General features: G+C 38.3%; 2 protein-coding genes across 3 annotated transcripts in view; one reads left to right on the top strand and one right to left on the bottom strand.

Annotated features, from left to right (window-relative positions):
• hmcn1 (hemicentin 1) overlaps positions 1-9,670 on the top strand; it is a 91,628-nt gene extending 81,958 nt beyond the window's left edge. The window contains exons 94-107 of one of the 2 annotated variants that reach the window (XM_048207102.1): positions 692-838; positions 1,239-1,376; positions 1,468-1,589; positions 1,692-1,929; positions 2,257-2,319; positions 2,442-2,561; positions 2,775-2,909; positions 3,028-3,141; positions 4,862-4,987; positions 5,294-5,422; positions 6,237-6,599; positions 7,668-7,787; positions 7,890-8,016; positions 8,100-9,670. In XM_048207102.1, coding sequence (XP_048063059.1) covers positions 692-838; positions 1,239-1,376; positions 1,468-1,589; positions 1,692-1,929; positions 2,257-2,319; positions 2,442-2,561; positions 2,775-2,909; positions 3,028-3,141; positions 4,862-4,987; positions 5,294-5,422; positions 6,237-6,599; positions 7,668-7,787; positions 7,890-8,016; positions 8,100-8,466 — 2,309 coding nt within the window. In that variant the 3' untranslated portion in view covers positions 8,467-9,670. The remainder of the gene's footprint in view (positions 1-691; positions 839-1,238; positions 1,377-1,467; positions 1,590-1,691; positions 1,930-2,256; positions 2,320-2,441; positions 2,562-2,774; positions 2,910-3,027; positions 3,142-4,861; positions 4,988-5,293; positions 5,423-6,236; positions 6,600-7,667; positions 7,788-7,889; positions 8,017-8,099) is intronic. The other variant, XM_048207103.1, reaches the window with a different exon arrangement.
• A 1,266-nt stretch (positions 9,671-10,936) lies between these two features.
• Positions 10,937-16,444, bottom strand: arpc5b (actin related protein 2/3 complex, subunit 5B). Its single transcript, XM_048207101.1, has 4 exons — positions 16,160-16,444; positions 15,251-15,323; positions 13,793-13,969; positions 10,937-12,042 (listed from the first exon to the last, which is right to left on the bottom strand). The coding sequence occupies exons 1-4, from the start codon at positions 16,297-16,299 to the stop codon at positions 11,980-11,982; spliced, it is 453 nt and encodes a 150-aa protein (XP_048063058.1). The 5' UTR covers positions 16,300-16,444; the 3' UTR covers positions 10,937-11,979.
• Positions 16,445-19,240: the final 2,796 nt, after the last annotated feature.

Raw genomic sequence — 19,240 nt, 5'->3', positions numbered from 1 at the left:
GGCAAGAGCACTAACAATGATGCTAAACATTACAGTCTCTATCAGTCGTCAGTGTGCACTGCACTGTCACACATGCAATGCGAGATTGGATGTCTGTTTATCACAGCTGATGTGCAACAAAATGCTTCACGAAAAATAAAGCACAGTTGATGAACAAACAACAAGGAAGCACAAAAAAATGAACGCACAGTACACAATACAGTAAATACAAAAGTAAATACAAGTAAATACAAAGCACAGCAGCTCCAGACAATCAAAATCGTGTTACTCACATGAGAAGTGGGATCAAAGCAGCTTCCTCGTCTGTTTTCAGGCCTTCCCACTTAGCTCTCTCCAGCGCTGGAAAGCTTTTCTAATATAAACACAGGTCCTAAAGCACTTGCCCAGTCATAAACCTTCATTCCAGTGATATTCTTTTGAGCTCTTTTGTATTGTGTCCCATCTCTCATTCTGCAGTTTTTTTTTTCTTATGTTCAAATCTCCCTCTTACTCATTCTGTCTCCTCGACCGCCATACGCCCCCCTAATGCTGATTGGTTAGACGTTTGTTGTTGGTGTCAGCCCGACTAACTTCCGAACAGTGTATTTGAAATAATACTGAGTCCACCTGTAATTTCTGACCTTGATTTTAAGTTTACTAAACAAGAAATGATTGTACTCATTATTTAAACTTTTCTACTTTTCTCTCTAAGGTGGCCCTCAGAAAGCGAGAGGAAGTATCATTGGGAACATTAATGATGTGGAGTTTGGCATTGCCATCCTCAACGCCACTATCTCTAGCAGTCCCACTGGAGGGAGAGTTATACAGGCCACCATCACTAATATACCCAGGAGTCTGGGTCAGTCTCTGCTACTTTTTGTTACGAGCAGCAATGTATCATATTTCAGTGTTTCTCAACTCCAGTCCTCGGGACCCACTGCTCTGCACATTTTGTATGTCTCTCTTATCTGACACACTCAATTCAGTTCATGCAGACTCTTCTAATGAGCTGATGATCTAAATCAGGTGTGTTAAATAAGGGATACATACAAAATGTGCAGAGCAGTGGGTCCCGAGGACTGGAGTTGAGAAACACTGTCATATTTAATATGCCAAAATGTATAGTTTAAAGTATTTGTCAGTATATTAATTATTTTTTATGTGGCAATGGGGTTGTAGTTTAAAGATTATCTAACAAAAACTAAAAAGAATACTGTAATTTGAGTTGGTGCTTGTATATGTTCTGCTAAATCACCCAGGCTCTGCTATGAGGAAGTTGATCTCCATCCTGAACCCCATTTACTGGACCACAGCACAGGAGCTGGGTGAAGCTGTTAATGGCTACACTCTCACAGATGGCATCTTCAGACGTGAAACTCAGGTGGAGTTTGCCACAGGTAAGAGAAATCACCTTGATGTTTAGTGATCCTTGTAACCTGCATTTTTCCTGAAAGGGTTCTTTGTTTAATTTATTTGTGTTGACTATAGGAGAGATTCTCCGAATGACCCATGTGGCACGAGGGCTGGACTCCGATGGAGCGCTTCTGCTAGACATCGTAGTAAATGGACACATCCTGCAACTGCCCTCCAATGCAGACATCAGTCTCAAGGTAGAATCTCCATCACTGAATTCATTAACTGTTTTACCTTTTTATACTTGGAAAATACAATGCTAAACTTTATCACATTAAAATATCTTTTTTGAACTCCAGGACTACACTGAAGACTACATCCAGACTGGTCCTGGTCAGTTGTATGCTCTGTCTACACGTATGTTCAGTATAGACAGAGTGAGCGTGCCTTACTCCTGGAATCATACCATCACATACGGACCCTCCAGAGGAAAGATGCCCTATCTGGTGCAGACACTTCACGCTTCGGCTATCAATGCTCTGTACCGTCCACTAGAAGAGATACTGGAGTTTGCCATCCATGCCACTATTGCTAAAGGTACGATACACAAATATTAGGAAATAATTTATCCACATCATCATACTGATTGATTTGATTTTAAGATATCATGGGCTATTTGTTTCAAAATCAAGCTTTTTCAATGCTTAATTTTAGAAATACTAAACCTTTTTTCCATTTTTCTTCTCTATATTACAATGTTTTATTGCCTGGTTCAAAATTTTTAATTTAATATAATGCAAATTTCATATGCCAGTGCGTCCCTAAACATCATAAAATTCTAGCCGATCATTATGATTTCGTTGTGTTTTATTTAATAGTTTTAAGAGCTATCCCTCTCCAATTACAATATATTTTTGTCCTCAGGAGAGCGCAGTAATCAGTGTCCCAATGGTTTTCAACTGGACCCCGCTGGGCCATATTGTGCAGGTACAGTGAGACACTATTTTTTGCTTGTACTATATAATACAGATAATAGTCTCAATTTGTGGATATATAATGAGTTATTTCATTAATGAAATTACGTGCTTGTCCTTTTTTTGCTGATGAAGATGAGAATGAGTGTTTGGAGGGAAATCCCTGCTCACATGCCTGCCACAATGCTATAGGCACATACTATTGTTCCTGTCCCAGAGGTCTCACCATTTCAGCTGATGGCAGAACATGCCAGGGTACGGCAGTTATTTTAAACTGTAATCATATTTCACAATATTAGTGTTTTTACTGTATTTTTGATCAAACAAAATGCAGCCTTGGTGAGCATAAGAGACTTTGTTTATAAGACACTTCTTTAACAAAAAAAAACATACTTTTGAGAGGTAGTGTATGATCTGTTATTTCTGTAATCTAAGCTAAACAGCTGCTTTCCTTTCTGTTTACCCTAGATATTGATGAGTGTTCACTGGGTGGGCACATGTGCCATGATGGACAAGACTGTGAGAACACCATTGGCTCCTATCGCTGTGTGATGCGCTGTGGGCGGGGCTTTAGAAGGACAGCAGATGGGCTGAGCTGCTCAGGTGTGTTATGTATATTGTTTATGTGTGTACTTGTATATAGCATCTTATTTTAATGCTCTTTATTCATCATTATCTTCATCCTAGCATACATGTCAATTGTTTAATCTTGCTTCTACAGATGTGAATGAGTGTCAGGAATCCAACCCTTGCCATCAGCACTGTCTAAACACCATTGGCAGCTTTCGCTGTGCTTGTGAGCCGGGGTACCAACTCAGGAATCGGCGCTGTATTGGTACATTATCTTGTGGTTTATACAGTGGGTACGGAAAGTATTCAGACCCCCTTAAATTTTCCACTCTTTGTTATATTGCAGCCATTTGCTAAAATCATTTAAGTTAATACACAGCACCCCATATTGACAGAAAAACACAGAATTGTTGACATTTTTGCAGATTTATTAAAAAAGAAAAACTGAAATATCACATGGTCCTAAGTATTCAGACCCTTTGCTCAGTATTTAGTAGAAGCACCCTTTTGATCTAATACAGCCATGAGTCTTTTTGGGAAAGATGCAACAAGTTTTTCACACCTGGATTAGGGGATCCTCTGCCATTCCTCCTTGCAGATCCTCTCCAGTTCTGTCAGGTTGGATGGTAAACGTTGGTGGACAGCCATTTTTAGGTCTCTCCAGAGATGCTCAATTGGGTTTAAGTCAGGGCTCTGGCTGGGCCAGTCAAGAACAGTCACGGAGTTGTTGTGAAGCCACTCCTTCGTTATTTTAGCTGTGTGCTTAGGGTCATTGTCTTGTTGGAAGGTAAACCTTCGGCCCAGTTTGAGGTCCTGAGCACTCTGGAGAAGGTTTTCGTCCAGGATATCCCTGTACTTGGCCGCATTCATCTTTTCCACGATTGCAACCGGTCGTCCTGTCCCTGCAGCTGAAAAACACCCCCACAGCATGATGCTGCCACCACCATGCTTCACTGTTGGGACTGTATTGGACAGGTCATGAGCAGTGATGAGCAGTTTTCTCCACACATACCGCTTAGAATTAAGTCCAAAAAGTTCTATCTTGGTCTCATCAGACCAGAGAATCTTATTTCTCACCATCTTGGAGTCCTTCAGGTGTTTTTTAGCAGATTCCATGCGGGCTTTCATGTGTCTTGCACTGAGGAGAGGCTTCCGTCGGGCCACTCTGCCATAAACTGCAGCCCTCCCCGACTGGTGGAGGGCTGCAGTGATGGTTGACTTTCTACAACTTTCTCCCATCTCCCGACTGCATCTCTGGAGCTCAGCCACAGTGATCTTTGGGTTCTTCTTTACCTCTCTCACCAAGGCTCTTCTCCCCCGATAGATCAGTTTGGCCGGACGGCCAGTTCTAAGAAGACCAGTTCTGGTCGTCCCAAACATCTTCCATTTAAGGATTATGGAGGCCACTGTGCTCTTTGGGAACCTTAAGTGCAGCAGAAATTTTTTTGTAACCATGGCCAGATCTGTGCCTTGCCACAATTCTGTCTCTGAGCTCTTCAGGCAGTTCCTTTGACCTCATGATTCTCATTTGCTCTGACATGCACTGTGAGCTGTAAGGTCTTATATAGACAGGTGTGTGGCTTTCCTAATCAAGTCCAATCAGTATAATCAAACACAGCTGGACTCAAATGAAGGTGTAGAACCATCTCAAGGATGATCAGAAGAAATGGACAGCACCTGAGTTAAATATATGAGTGTCACAGCAAAGGGTCTGAATACTTAGGACCATGTGATATTTCAGTTTTTCTTTTTTAATAAATCTGCAAAAATGTCAACAATTCTGTGTTTTTCTGTCAATATGGGGTGCTGTGTGTACATTAATGGGGAAAAAAATGAACTTAAATGATTTTAGCAAATGGCTGCAATATAACAAAGAGTGAAAAATTTAAGGGGGTCTGAATACTTTCCGTACCCACTGTAGCTTAATCTTGCAGGGTTTGTAAAATTATGCAACTGAAACTAAAGTGATAATTCTTTCTCCTCAGATATAAATGAATGCAAACAGAGAGTGTGTCGCTCTGATCAGCAGTGTAAAAACACACGTGGTGGATACACTTGCATTGACCTCTGCCCTACTGGCATGACCAAAGGAGGCAATAGCACATGCATAGGTTTGTGAAATGCTCGTTGCTCATGTTTTGGGTAGAGGGCCATTGTGTTGCAAAAAAAAAAAAAAAAAAAAAAAAAAAAAAAAAAAATATATATATATATATATATATATATATATATATATATATATATAATGTATGTGTGTGTGTGTGTGTGTGTGTGTGTGTGTGTTTTGTTTAAATTAATAAAACAAGCTTTGTTTATATTTAGAATAATTTAAAAAAAAATATTCATTTTTATTTTATTATTATTTTTAATTACATAATTAGATTATGATCAAAACAAATACATTTTTATTCTGCTTGCAGATATTGATGAGTGCCATGACGGCACGCATCAGTGCAGGTATAATCAGATCTGCGAAAACACCAGAGGTAGCTACCACTGCACTTGCCCGAGGGGGTACCGCTCTCAGGGTGTGGGCCGCCCCTGCCTTGGTACGTAGTGTCCCCCACACCTAACTCTAATCCTCTGACAACAACCCAACATCCTGGGCTGCTCTCCTGCCAAATGCGAACCTGCATCCCTCCCTTCATCTTTACCTACCTCATTCTTTTGCTAAAGTTCATTTCTGTGAATCAACCCTCACCTAAACAGCATTCAGAACCTGTGATGTCACTTCTTTCCACACAGCTTGCTTTTACTGCCACAGTGCTTTTAAACTAACCAACCTAAAACTGTAAGAAACAAAGAAGGCACAGTCACTGATACCAAATCAAGGATCCAAGTCTCTCTGAGCTGCTACAGATGTAACTGTGAGTTGTATTACACTGGTAAGTAGGTTCACACTCACAGCAAGGCCAGCACGACTATAATGACTCTGTCCTTCCTCTACCTGTGTCTATCATCTTTGACTTTACTCTTCAACTTCCTGCTTGGTATTCTCCGCAGAAATGCTATGCTTTGCTCTGGCTTTTTTTTTTTTTATGTCCTTTAGTGACAGTTTTGGCATTCAAAGTTTTTCTGATGAGTACTGAGAATGAATCACTGTTATTTCTATTAATCATTTATTAATAGAAATAACCAGGAATCACTAAATACACAATATTTTACAACAAAAATACAATATTTTTTGCATGAGAAACATGCTTTTGAAGGATAGCTACACATGTCCAGTATTTTTGTCTCATCCCCTTCTTTTTATTTTCTTCTTTTGATCCTCTTATTCTCATTTCAACTCTTTTTCCTTTATTTTTTTACCTTTCTTTTCTCAATTTCTCTTTCTCTGTGTTGGCCTTGCTGTGAGAGCAGACATAAACGAGTGCGAGCTGGTACCGGTGCCCTGTGCCTATCAGTGCGTGAACAGCCCTGGCAGCTACAAGTGCCTGTGCCCACCGGGGCTCCACCTGCTGGGTGATGGCAAGTCCTGTGCCGGACTAGAGCGCTTGCCCAACTATGAGAGTTTCTCATATGGGTACAGAACATCACAGTCCTCCTCTGATCGGAGCTCCTACCAGCAGCGCTACCATAGCCTGACTTCCCAGAGTTACCACTCATATGTCCCCGTAAGGGGACGTCATGTGGCCAACAGACCAAACAATGCCCCTTCACGCAGTCGTAGGGATACTAATTCCTGCCCCCCTGGTTTTAAGGCAAAAAATGGCCAGTGTTTAGGTAACTACAAGAGTAACTGTTGATCTGTAGTGAAGTTTCATGGGTTTCATGTCATATGCTAGGTGTATGTATATGTATATCAGACAGTATACTGTATTCTTGATCCTTAAATGGTTAGAGTATTGTGAACTGCTACTATGACAGTAACTGATACGCAAATGTCGTGTTTTCATGATATTGTGTGAAAACTGGTATATGTGCCAAAAAAGTTCAGGAAGAAGTACTTTTGATCAAAATTCAGATAGTATTGCTCAGTTTTAATGTGGTTTTTAAGTCGCACATTATAAAAGATATATATGACTTGAAATAATGTAGAAGAAATGTACTTTGGTTTAAACTATGAGGAAAATAAAATTGTCAATCCCTTAAATATTTTGTCAGAAAAAGCAAAGCATTGTTTTTAAAGCAGGGAAATGGGGTTTAACACTACAGAGCCCCTAAGGGGACATAATCATGGGAAAAATATGGGATGTGAGGAAAAATTCTATTTCAATGTTTTAGTGTTTACACACAAATTCACTTACAAAATGTTTTCTTTCCCCTGAGAAACGTTTGTGTTCCCCAAGAAACTTTGCGAAGAAATACAAAGTTTTGCGAGCAAATGAAAAGTTTCCTGGGAAACTCAAAATGTTTGCTTTGTGCGCAAACACAAAAATATTGAAATATAATTGTTCCTCCCATCTCATGTTTTTCCATCACCATGTCCCTTTAGGTGCTTTGTAGAACACAACCTGAGCAGCAAAGACTCAAAAAAGTCCCAAACTTTTTCTCAGAAAATGCATAATTTTAGAAAAGCAACATAATTATAGCATTACTTTAATTATTTTTAATGAGTTTTTTTTTTTTAAGATATAACCCCTTCAAACATAATAATGATGAATGGTGGCATACAAAGTGGCAGTTATACTGATTAATGTTTCATTTTAGAAGGTTTTTTATATTATACACTAATTTATCAAATAATGTCAATATGTTCAATGGCCTGTTAGTCATATTGATAGTAAGGCACTTACATTGCACGATTTCCATAAAATAGTCCATTAATTATTACCCATCTTGTGTTTGTAGATATTAATGAATGTGAACAGAGGGATACATGTCAACATGAGTGTATGAACACACCAGGCAGCCATAGATGTTTGTGTCCCAGTGGCTATCGCCTTATGACCAATGGCAAAACCTGCCAAGGTAAAAAAATGAAGACTTCTCTATAGAGTGACCTAAAAAAATATCTAAATATACTAAATATAAGAGATTTGTATTGATCACTTTTGGTGTTTATATGGACAGACATAGATGAATGCCTGGAGCAGAACATTCAGTGTGGTGCAAACAGGATGTGTTTCAACATGAGAGGGAGTTACCAGTGCATCGACACACCTTGCCCTCCCAACTATCAGAGAGATCCAGCCACAGGGTGAGACTGCCACTATTTTCTTTGCAATTGTCTGTTTTTACTTAGTTGATCATTTTAAATAAAGTGAGTTCGGCTTCTCTCAGGTTCTGCCTGAAGAATTGTCCGCCCAATGATCTGGAGTGCGCCCTGAGCCCGTATGCACTGGAGTACAAACTGCTGTCCCTGCCCTTCGGCATCGCCGCCAATCAGGACCTGATCCGGCTGGTTGCCTACACCCAGGATGGAGTCGTCCACCCCCGCACTTCCTTCTTAGTGGTCGACGAGGACGCGACTCTGCCTTTCGCCCTCCGGGACGAAAACCTCAAGGGTGTTCTGTTCACCACCCGGCCACTGCGCGAACCTCACACGTACCGCATGAAGGTACGAGCCCTGTCTTACAGCGCCGACGGAGGAATAGAGTACCAGACCACCTTCATTGTCTACATCGCTGTCTCAGCCTATCCATACTGAGCACTTTACTACGCACCACAGCCTATGAAGAGAGGGAATGATCAGAGGTTGCGCAAAAAAAAAAAAAAATAATAATAATTTCACAAATTTTGAAAACAATGTTTCTTGTCATTTTGACAGATAAAAAATAAGAAATCTGGTTTCCGTAATGTCCCTACATTATTAATGTTTCTAAATGAGATTAGAAGTGCAGAAAAGGGAAGAAAATTAAGTTTTTAAAGCACCCCTGCGAAAATAAACCAGGACAGAGCTGTGAGAGCAGATTTTGCGAGAGAAACAAGAGATTGCAAGTGTATGCCAGTGGAATATTTTGAAATATTGATCACTGAATTAAGTGGCCAGATTGTGAGACCAAATTATATGTAAGAAAAGGCCAAAAAAGACTCTTGTAATATCAGTGGCATATCAGTAATTTGCTGATAAAATTAGAGCATGATAGAAAATGTACAACCCAGTCCATCTGGATAAAATCTTTTAAAGCGCAACCTCTGACAACGGTGCAGTTTTTTTGTACATGCATGATTGAGAAGCGCGCGTCTTTATGTGAGAGTGTGAATGTGTGAGTGCAGATCCGCCACTTGAAGAGATTCTCACAGGTCATGTTGACATGTAAGGCCTTGTAGGCTGGAAGAGCCGAGTTGAAGGGTCTGCAGACAGATGACGTTGCTCTCTGGAGTTCATTGGAGAGACTTGAAACCAGTTTTAAGACCGCAGGCAGGTTAACGGTTCAGCCGCTCCGCGGGCTGCAAGAATCCTTCATCAGAATGTACAGCAGGACTATGGGTGGTGATATAGAATACATTTGCATATATGTCTACCTATTAACTTATTGGGAATTGCTTGAATATATGAAAGAAACTCAATTCCCTCCATTGCTTTCTATGAAATGAGATGGGGAAGATTTTATTGGTTTAAGTTTGTGCTTGTTAACATGATGAGGTTTGGGTTTGCAGTAAAAATGAAAAGGATGTCCACCTCAGGTAAGCACTACCTTTACTTTAGAAGAGAGTTTTGTCAATCAGTAATTATGCACATAATAAGCAATGTCTCATTATCATTACAGGTTCATACACATTTGGAGTATTTTTTTGTAACTTTGTCAGTAATCAAGGTGTATTCTATTGTCATGATATGTATATAAGTATTTGGGTTTTTTATTTGTAATACTATGTTGTATTCCCTTTTTTAAAAAAATACAATAAAATGTACAATCTATTAATTTTGATATATTCATTTTAGAGCTGCATACACTGCTGTTCAAAAGTTTGGGGTCAGTAAGATGTTCGGGAGGAGCATGTTCAGAAATTCTACCCAATCAGTACGAGAGGAGGCATATATATACACATATAATATACACAGGTGCTGGTCATATAATTAGAATATCATCAAAAAGTTTATTTATTTCACTAATTCCATTCAAAAAGTGAAACTTGTATATTATATTCATTCATATAATATATTTCAATATTTCAAATGTTTATTTCTTTTAATTTTGATGATTATAACTGACAACTAAGGAAAATTCGAAATTCAGTATCTCAGAAAATTTGAATATTGTGAAAAGGTTCAATATTGAAGACACCTGATGTCACACTCTAATCAGCTAATTAACTCAAAACACCTTAAATGGTCTCTCAGTCTAGTTCTGTAGGCTACACAATCATGGGGAAGACTGCTGACTTGACAGTGGTCCAAAAGACGACCATTGACATAAAAGGTCATTGGAAAAGAGGCTGGCTGTTCACAGATCTCTGTGTCCAAGCACATTAATAGAGAGGTGAAGGGAAGGAAAAGATGTGGTAGAAAAAAAGTGTACAAGCAATAGGGATAACTGCACCCTGGAGAGGATTGTGAAACAAAACCCATTCAAAAATGAGGGGGAGATTCACAAAGAGTGGACTGCAGCTGGAGTCAGTGCTTCAAGAACCACTACGCACAGACGTGTGCAAGACATGGGTTTCAGCTGTCGCATTCCTTGTGTCAAGCCACTCTTGAACAACAGTGTCAGAAGCGTCTCGCCTGGGTTAAAGACAAAAAGGACTGGACTGCTGCTTAATAATAATAATAAATGTTTCTTGAGCATCAGATCAACATATCAGAATGATTTCTGAAGCTCATGTGACACTGAAGACTGGAATAATGACTGCTGAAAATTCAGCGTTGCATCACAGGAATTACTTTTTTAAAATATATTAAAATAAAAGTTTATATTTCACAGTACTGCTGTAGTTTTGATCAAATAAATGCAGCCTTGGTGAGAAAAAAAAAATTACTACTACTACCCAAACTTTTGAATTGTAGTGTACATTGGAAGGAATAAATGCTATTTCACTGACAATATCAATTACCAGGGAAAATAATTTTGACCCTCAGTTTGTAAAAACAAAGTTGACACACATTTGAGGCTGTCAGTAGAGCTTTCAGCATAATATTCCTACGTATACAAAATAAAAATATAAAAGTCAGGTCATCAGATATATATTTAACAATTTATTGTTATATCAGAAAAGCACAAACATTAAAAAGGAATATTTTGTAAGGCAGTCATTATACCGGTTTGGTTTATTGAGTGTTTGCATTTTGTCATTCTGTATTACTGCATTGTAGAGGCAGGTCCCTGATCAGATGATATGTCTCAGATCAGACTGGATCATGCTTTGAGGCAAGTATTCAACACAGTTGGCTTAAAAAACACCTCCTGATATACAATGGATACAGACATATGCATTCTGACACATACGATAACAATGGTCCACGGCAATAAGTGCTTTGGAATGCTGAAACAGATACATTAAGACATTAATACATTACAACAGCATTAGTGAAAGTCACGAATTAGTGAGATGACTTCATCTACTATGAAAATCAAACAGCTGTTTCAGATGATGCACAAGATCGGCAATGTTACTTTACGTCTTATACGAGTATAAGAGCTAATGCGCTTTGGTTATGAAAAAATAAATACTATGGGATAACGCCTGGTGATTTAGAACAAACGAGAGGGGATCAGTGACGGAATGGTTTAATGCACCGAAGAGTATTATTCATAATCCGACAGTCGATGTGGACAGACGTAGTGCCAGTAAGACACACCGACCTGTCTGCGACTGTTCATTTCAAGCCATTCACACACTAAGATAATAGAGGTTACATGGCCATTTCTCTTGAAGAAGAGTGGCGAGTAAATTGCTATCAATAATAAAAGGTTATAGCAAACTTAAGATTTTACAAAACTCCAACAAGCCCCTTGTATTCAGAATTGCTGAATACAATACAGAAGAGCATAGAAAAGTATTCCTGAGAGAAGCTACGGTAAGTTTAACATACAGCTGATGGCACGGTGAGTGAAGAGTGATATGACAGAAGAAGGTGAGGTCACGCATTGAAATTAGATGAGAGGTCCTCTTGAGTCTCCTGTGGAAAGTCATCGCTTTGTTCTGAGTGTCTCGGCAGGATTTCCCGCTACTGGGTTGTTGTTGTTTTTTCTGTGTGCTGTGCTAATCTGCTTGCAGTTTACACTGTTTTCCTGGCTGTTAGGACTCTCACAATGCAGCCCACTCCACCTGCAGAGAGAGCCTGAGGAGAATTGAGAATTGAGCTACTGACCTCCTTTAAGAGCATAACACACGCTTTGCTATTAAAGGGTTAGTTCACCCAAAAATGAAAATTCTGTCTTTAATTACTCACCCTCATGTTGTTCCAAACCCGTAAGACCTTCGTTCATCTTTGGAGCACAAATTGAGATATTTTTGATGAAATCCGAGAGGTATTTGGTTCGTCCATAAACAGCAATATAATCACTTCTTAGGGTCAAGAAATGTGGACATGACATGCAGGGGAAAAAATAGTATGCTAAATCGTGCGCACGATTTACTAATTCGTTCCCCCTAGTAAATTGAGGGAACGAATTAGTAAATCATGCACACGATTTAATTACCCTTTTTACCCACCTCGGTGTTCATCACCCTGTGGATTACGCCATTTTACAGAGAGTAAGTTGTGATTATTTTACTAGTCATGGAATGGGAAATGTTATATTAACCTGTTAACAGTCATTTTCTGTGTTCATATATTTAAATAAAGCGTGATTCTTTTAATAAGTAGCCTACCGCGTTTTCTTTACTCGTCTTATTCAGCGTGATGTAGTTATGCATGCAGTTATATGCCCTCAAAATTCAAGGTGTATGTTTTGCCCCGACGATTTTTTGTCATTATATCATATTATAAGATTATAAGATGAGTTACATTTTAGACACAGTATTGTTAATATTGTTTTTTTCCTTTATTTCGCCAAAGAAATTTCAAAATGATGAACAGCAGAACAGAGCCCCGTGCAACAGACAGAAATGTTGCGTGTGTCTCAATCAGCTCCCTAGTTCAGTAGTCAGGGCACTGATCAGGGTATCAGCCACATTCACTTTCATTATATACTGATTCACGACTAGGGAGCTAGGGAGCTGATTGAGACACAGGGGTTGTTAATCTGACTGAATCCGCGTTTAGAACGAATGAATCCGAGCTTCGTTCCTGAAAGAATCAGTCATTTGAACAAATCGGTTGACTCACTCACTCACTCATTAAGACAGTGACTTGCTGCCACCTACTGGTAGTTTAGTTTAGTTTCATATTTAAGGTACATTTTAATTAAAAAGTTAAAATTAGAAAATAATCCATATTTAAATACTGAATTAAATTTATGTAGACAAATTGTAAATGCTGTGTAAATATATTAATGCCACTTCTCATTCTGTGTCACCTCTGTATTGCAAAGATGAATTTTGTTGATAATGTTTTAATTTGATTGGTAACAGCCATAATGTATAGGCTAGTATTAATTTTTATTACTTCAGGTCTTAAAAAGCCTTAAATTTGACTTTAAAAAATGTGCAGCAACCCTGAAAGAGAAAAACTAAATAAACAAAGTAAAAATTATTTAGACTGATAAATCCCCCCCCCCCCACAAGGATTCTATAAATATCGCGATATATCAATATCGTGAATTTTTTTGGCCACAATAACCGTGGTGTGAAAAATCTAATATCGTGACAGCCCTAGTTGCATAAAGTCGTTATTTTTGTTTTGTTTTATTTTGTTTTTTTGTTTTGTTTTTGACTGTTTTAACGATGTCTTTAGTACCTTTCTGGACATTGAAAGTGTTGATTATATTGCTGCCTATGGATGAGTCAAATACTTCTCGGATTTCATCAAAAATATCTTAATTTGTGTTCTGAAGATGAACGAAGGTCTTACAGGCGTGGAACGACATAAGGGTGAGTAATTAATGACAGAATTTTCATTTTTGGGTGAACTAACCCTTTAACCATACCTTTTCATGCCACTGCAGCAGGACTGCGCTGCTGTTCTCAGACGGCCGCTCAAAGCCCTTGTAGATGTATTTCATGAGCAGGTCCACTCCATTCTTATCCAGAGACTGAACTCCCTTCTCTATGTCAGTACTCTTGAAGGCGCTGAGCACCTTCAGCACCAGACCTTCAGCACGATCCTACAAAATGTCAGAAAAAGCTAACTCTCATCTGGTTCCTATCACTTTACAAGTATGATGTATAAATAGAGAAGTTAGCTGCATGTTTATGTAGTGGACGTAGGCCATTAAGAGCTGTGCGTGTAAACCTCACTCCCCTGATCTCAAGAAGCACTCTAGCGACTGACACTAGAGACCACGGTCTTTATCCTCCTTGTTAGAGTGCCCGACTCCCATGCCGGCGGACCGGTTCGAGACCCACTTAGAGTGGGCGGTTCGAACAGGAGGGGTTACATTTACGGGTGTTTCATATTAATGAATCTAGGCAATAAGCAATTGCGTGCCGATTGCCAACAAAACACAGACATTTGATGCAGTTTTACTCACCACCAAATATCTGCAAATCCAGCGCCAAACTGGGACTTGTTTACAAAGCATTCATCACCGAAATTCCGGAAACAAACAAACATACGTGTGCAACTCCATTGCTGCCTCGGAAAAACAAACTCCATCCACTGTTCCCTTAACACTGGGTTCTTTGGGAAGCTGAAAAGAATAATCTTTCCCTCACAACTAAAAACACACTCCTTTGTTGACAGGAGCTGCGTCTCATTTCAGAGGCTGCATCCTCCGGAGGTCGCACTTGAAGGCTGAACATTTCATCAAGGATGTCATATTTAAGCATATTTAAGTAACCGTAATAAAATTGACTGATATTCATTGTGAGCTGTAAAATACAGTAATTTCTTTCTTACTTTGCAATCTAATGGTTATTTTTCTTAAGTGAGACTGCCTTGATGATGTATGCATCCTTCAAAGGGTGCAGCCCCTGAATTGGGACACAGCCATTGTTGAAAAATCTCTCGGCTTCCGTATCTCGAACGAAGCGCGTTGATGGGCGTGCTCTTGCTCTTGCTCTTGGCGATGTGTGTGTGCACGCTTATCAGGGAGAAGTGCCTATACAAGGAATTCCGGCCTTTATTACGTGATAAAGGCCATGCTCAAAAAAAATACGGCGAAACATGTCCACAACCGGAAGTAGTATATTTGCCACAGAAATACAACGCCATACGTCCAACTCGTGTTTTAAAACTTTGGCCATGTTTAGCATGAGAATGAAACTCTTTAACAATGTAAATAAGTCAGAAATAGCATTACATCCCCCCTTTGAATCATTAAATTTAAAAATAAAAATTGCACAAACAGCAAATTCTGCTTAATTGAGAAAAAATGCTATGATTTTCTATACGTGATCAAAGGAAAGTACTTTTTCCTTTTAGGAAAAAAGGTGCCATAACTCACCTTGACGTTCTGATTCTTTGTGTTCATTGGTGGATTTTTTAATACTGCCTGCAGGGCACCCATGAGATTCCCTTTGCAGAGAGGAGTTAAGAAAAAAAGAATTTCAACATCTATGCATGCTGTGGACAGGCTGCACTTGAGGTATTACAAGGAAACCACGGGACAAAAAAAAACATTAGAAACAGGAAATAAAGCCCTGGGTGCTCCAAAATTGACATATAAGGACATGAATTCAACTTCCTTATACTAAAATAATTCACAAGTTTCAATTTGACAGGAAAGTTTTTGTAAACCTCACACAGCCTGAAAATAGTTGTAGTTAACAGATCTGCATCTTTTTTGCAGAAACACTTTTATTAAAAAGAATGTCTGGAATGTCAAGACATGTCTGGACATTTCAGAGATCTAAATTTGAACTACTGCATGTTCATAACGCAGCATTTGAGTTTGTGTACTTTCACTTTACTTATAAACTATAAAGATGGACCTTTATCAGTGTTGTTGCATACTACTGGATGGATGTTCGTCTAGTGAAGTAAATGTAAATGTGTAGAATAATTCACTCAATCCAGTTCTGTCTGTGAGTCTTTGATGTACAGAAATCTGCAGGCCAGCTGGTGTATCAGGCAACTCATGAATTATGAACACCTAAATCAGAGCATGTCATGTTAACTTAGTGGATGAAAACGAAATAAAATCGCCTAGCTTCTACTGCTAATAAGCACTTTTTGGTATTAGTTTCAATTATTTGTTTAAGCACACTTTATGTAGCAAAACATTTAATTAGCCGTGTTACATCCATTACTGATGTCATAATTACCTACTCAAGCATAAAGCACACGGAGATTATTTTATAAGATATATAGACTTTATCAGATCATGCACATGTTAGTGAATAAAAAAGGATATTGTCTGATGAGAGAATCCACCTCTGCCTCATCTGGACCCAGCTGGTTTTCTCCTCCCTCTTCTTCGTCTACAAACTTATTCTCGTCGTATTCATCCACATCCACTTTCCTGAAACGGTCGGACACTGTATTCTTTGACATGATGAAGGCAATTTATTCCGCGTCTGATGATAAACTAAACGTTTTTGCACGAATACAATGTAACAGTCCTCTATGCTAAACGAGCCTGACGGTTCCTGCAGCCTACTGTCTGGCAGTCAGTGATGGATCCCATCACTTCCGCATAGAGCGCCCTCTATAGTACAGCGGAGGAATTAAGTTATTAATCCGGAGAAGCAAACACTAGGGGTCCTCAGCACACGTGTAATGGGTCTACAAGAGGACTTGGACTTATTTAAAGGGTTAGTTCACCCAAAAATTTAAATTCTGTCATTAATTACTCACCCTCATGTCGTTCCACACCCGTAAGACCTTCGTTCACTTTCGGAACACAAATTAAGAAATTTTTGATAAAATCTGATGGCTGAGTGAGGCCTCTATTGACAGCAAGATAATTAACACTTTCAAATGCCCAGAAAGCTACTAAAGACATATTTAAAACAGTTCATGTGACTACAGTGATGTTATGAAGCGGCAAGAATGTTTTTTGTGTGCCAAAAAAATAATAATAACGCTTTATTCAACAATATAGTGATGGGTGATTTCAAAACACTGCCTCATGAAGCTTCGAAGCTTTACAAATCTTTTGTTTTGAATCAGTTTGAATGACATACATTTTAAAATTTCAATGGTTCACTTGAATGGTACACTCCGAACCACTGATTCGAAACAAAAGATTCATAAAGCTTCGGAGCTTCATGAAGCAGTGTTTTGAAATCACCAATCACTAGATATTGTTGAATAAAGTCATTATTTAGTTTTTTTGGTGCACAAAAAGTGTTCTTGTCGCTTCATAACATTAAGGTTGAACCACTGTAGTCACATGAATTGTTATGTCTTTAGTAGCTTTCTGGCCATCTGAAAGTGTTAATTATCTTTCTGTCAATGAGCCATCTGATTTTATCAAAAATATCTTAATTTGTGTTCTGAAGATGAACGAAGGTCTTACGGGTGTGGAATGTCATGAGGGTGAGTAATTAATTACATAATTTTTTACATTTTTGGATGTATAGCATAATTGACATTCTTATTTTATTGTGTCCTCTAACAGCTGTTGTTATTATTGAAAAAAACTCTGGAATTAAAATAATATTAAATGTGGTTGTGGCTATTTACACTTTTACATTCATAGGTTTCACAAATCATATAAAAAGGGGCATTTTTGGGGGGTGGGGGGCATTTGCTAAGTTAATGAATGTAAAAAGTTTGAGAATAGAATTACATTTTAATAATTTTAATGTAATGTTAAAATATTTAAATTAATAATAAGTCGGTCTGTTTAATGATAACAGTGGAATGGACTATTTTAATATGCAGTGGTGGTCAGCTGACGGAAGATGGCGCCAGAACACTTTGGCTGTCTTTAAAAGTTTGGCGCTTTTCACGCTTCAAAATATTAACCCTTTCTAAACCCCAGATAAAGGTAATGGGTTATCTTATTCTTATTATCTTATATAGGCCTATTAAGTAGGCTAATTAATCCTGCTGATTTCGAGATGCCACACTGTAAACGTAAACTGGGTTAACCATCTTATTTGCATATTTATTACCGAATGAATACTCTTTCGAATGGCACATGACCTGTTTTAATAACTGCTGGTCCATTTGTGAAAATATTGTCAAGCAAGTTCACTTTAGTTATATTAAGTCTTTTGAAGCATAAAGAAAAAGCAATTATCTCTTTAACACTACAGTTAACTAAACATTCAACATTTTTAACTGTTTTGAATAACTACAGCGCTAAAGTTTATGCAACCGTTGACAGTGCATGGATATTTATTGACGTAAGCACTGAGGCACTTTGTCAATTGCAACATTCTGGCATCATAATTCATGCTGTCTGTAATTGCCACAAGGTTTTATATATATAAAGTGCGCGCCCATTTCTACAAGTGTGAGTCTATGGTGTGAAACAATGCTTAACCGTGGCCTTTATCCGATATAGGCCTACAATGATTGACAGCTAATGGGTTAAAAAAACAGCTTTTTAAGACTCACTCATCTGTATTCTAGTCTTTTAATCTTTAAAAAGAGTTAAAAGACACAAGGAATTCAATATAGGCCTATTGTTGTCTTTTTTTAGAAGCATATTATATTCGGAGGAAGAGACACAAAGACGTGTTTGTGATACAATAACCGTGTAGGCAGCGGATGTCTTTCATACTTTGCATAAACTGTTCACCTCTTGTCCTTTCACATACATAAAGGCATTTCTTATGACGTTCCTCATTAAGAGAAACCTCAAAGCATCAACAAGTCAAAATAAACATCCTCCATTTTATCTAGGCTACTCGTTTACATGTCTGTAAAGCGTATACAAGCTGGCCATGTCTGAAAAAGCACATCTACTTTCTTAATGACCTAACTGGATTTGTCAACTTTTTCTTTGACTCGTGGTACAACCCAAGATAAGAATGCAGATGTTAGTTGTTGTGTAAAATACAATATGATGGTTCTCTCATATTCTTAGGGAATTTTAAGTATGTGTCAGTTGAAACTTTTAGATAGGGCTTATCTGACATTAAAAAAAAAGTAAGGCAATGAGAATGACAATTTTTGTGCCACAATTAACCTTAGAAATGTATTTACCTGAAGTTGTTTGAGTGATTGGATTTAAATTCGTCTCAAAAGTGTTTCGGAGGGCATTTACACCAAGTGTTTTCACGATCGGAGAGCTATCCGATAAGAGAAAACGCATGAAGTAACCAGGTGTAAACAGGCCCGTAGTGACTACTTGGATCTAATCAGTAATGCCAATAAATGTCTCTATCTTCAATAGATTACAGTTAAAGAACATTACTTGATATATTCTACTTAAAGTAAATAATATCTTTAATTGCACTTACAGAAGGCATTTATATTTATGGCACATGTTTTGCAATATATAGCAGTATTCATATGTTTCTCTAATATATAAGAGGGT

This window comes from Megalobrama amblycephala, linkage group LG11 (genome assembly GCF_018812025.1).
Source record: "Megalobrama amblycephala isolate DHTTF-2021 linkage group LG11, ASM1881202v1, whole genome shotgun sequence".
NCBI lineage: Eukaryota > Metazoa > Chordata > Actinopteri > Cypriniformes > Xenocyprididae > Megalobrama > Megalobrama amblycephala.
The sequence above is the reverse complement of the archived record's forward strand: the minus strand, read 5'-3'. Positions and strand labels throughout refer to the sequence as shown.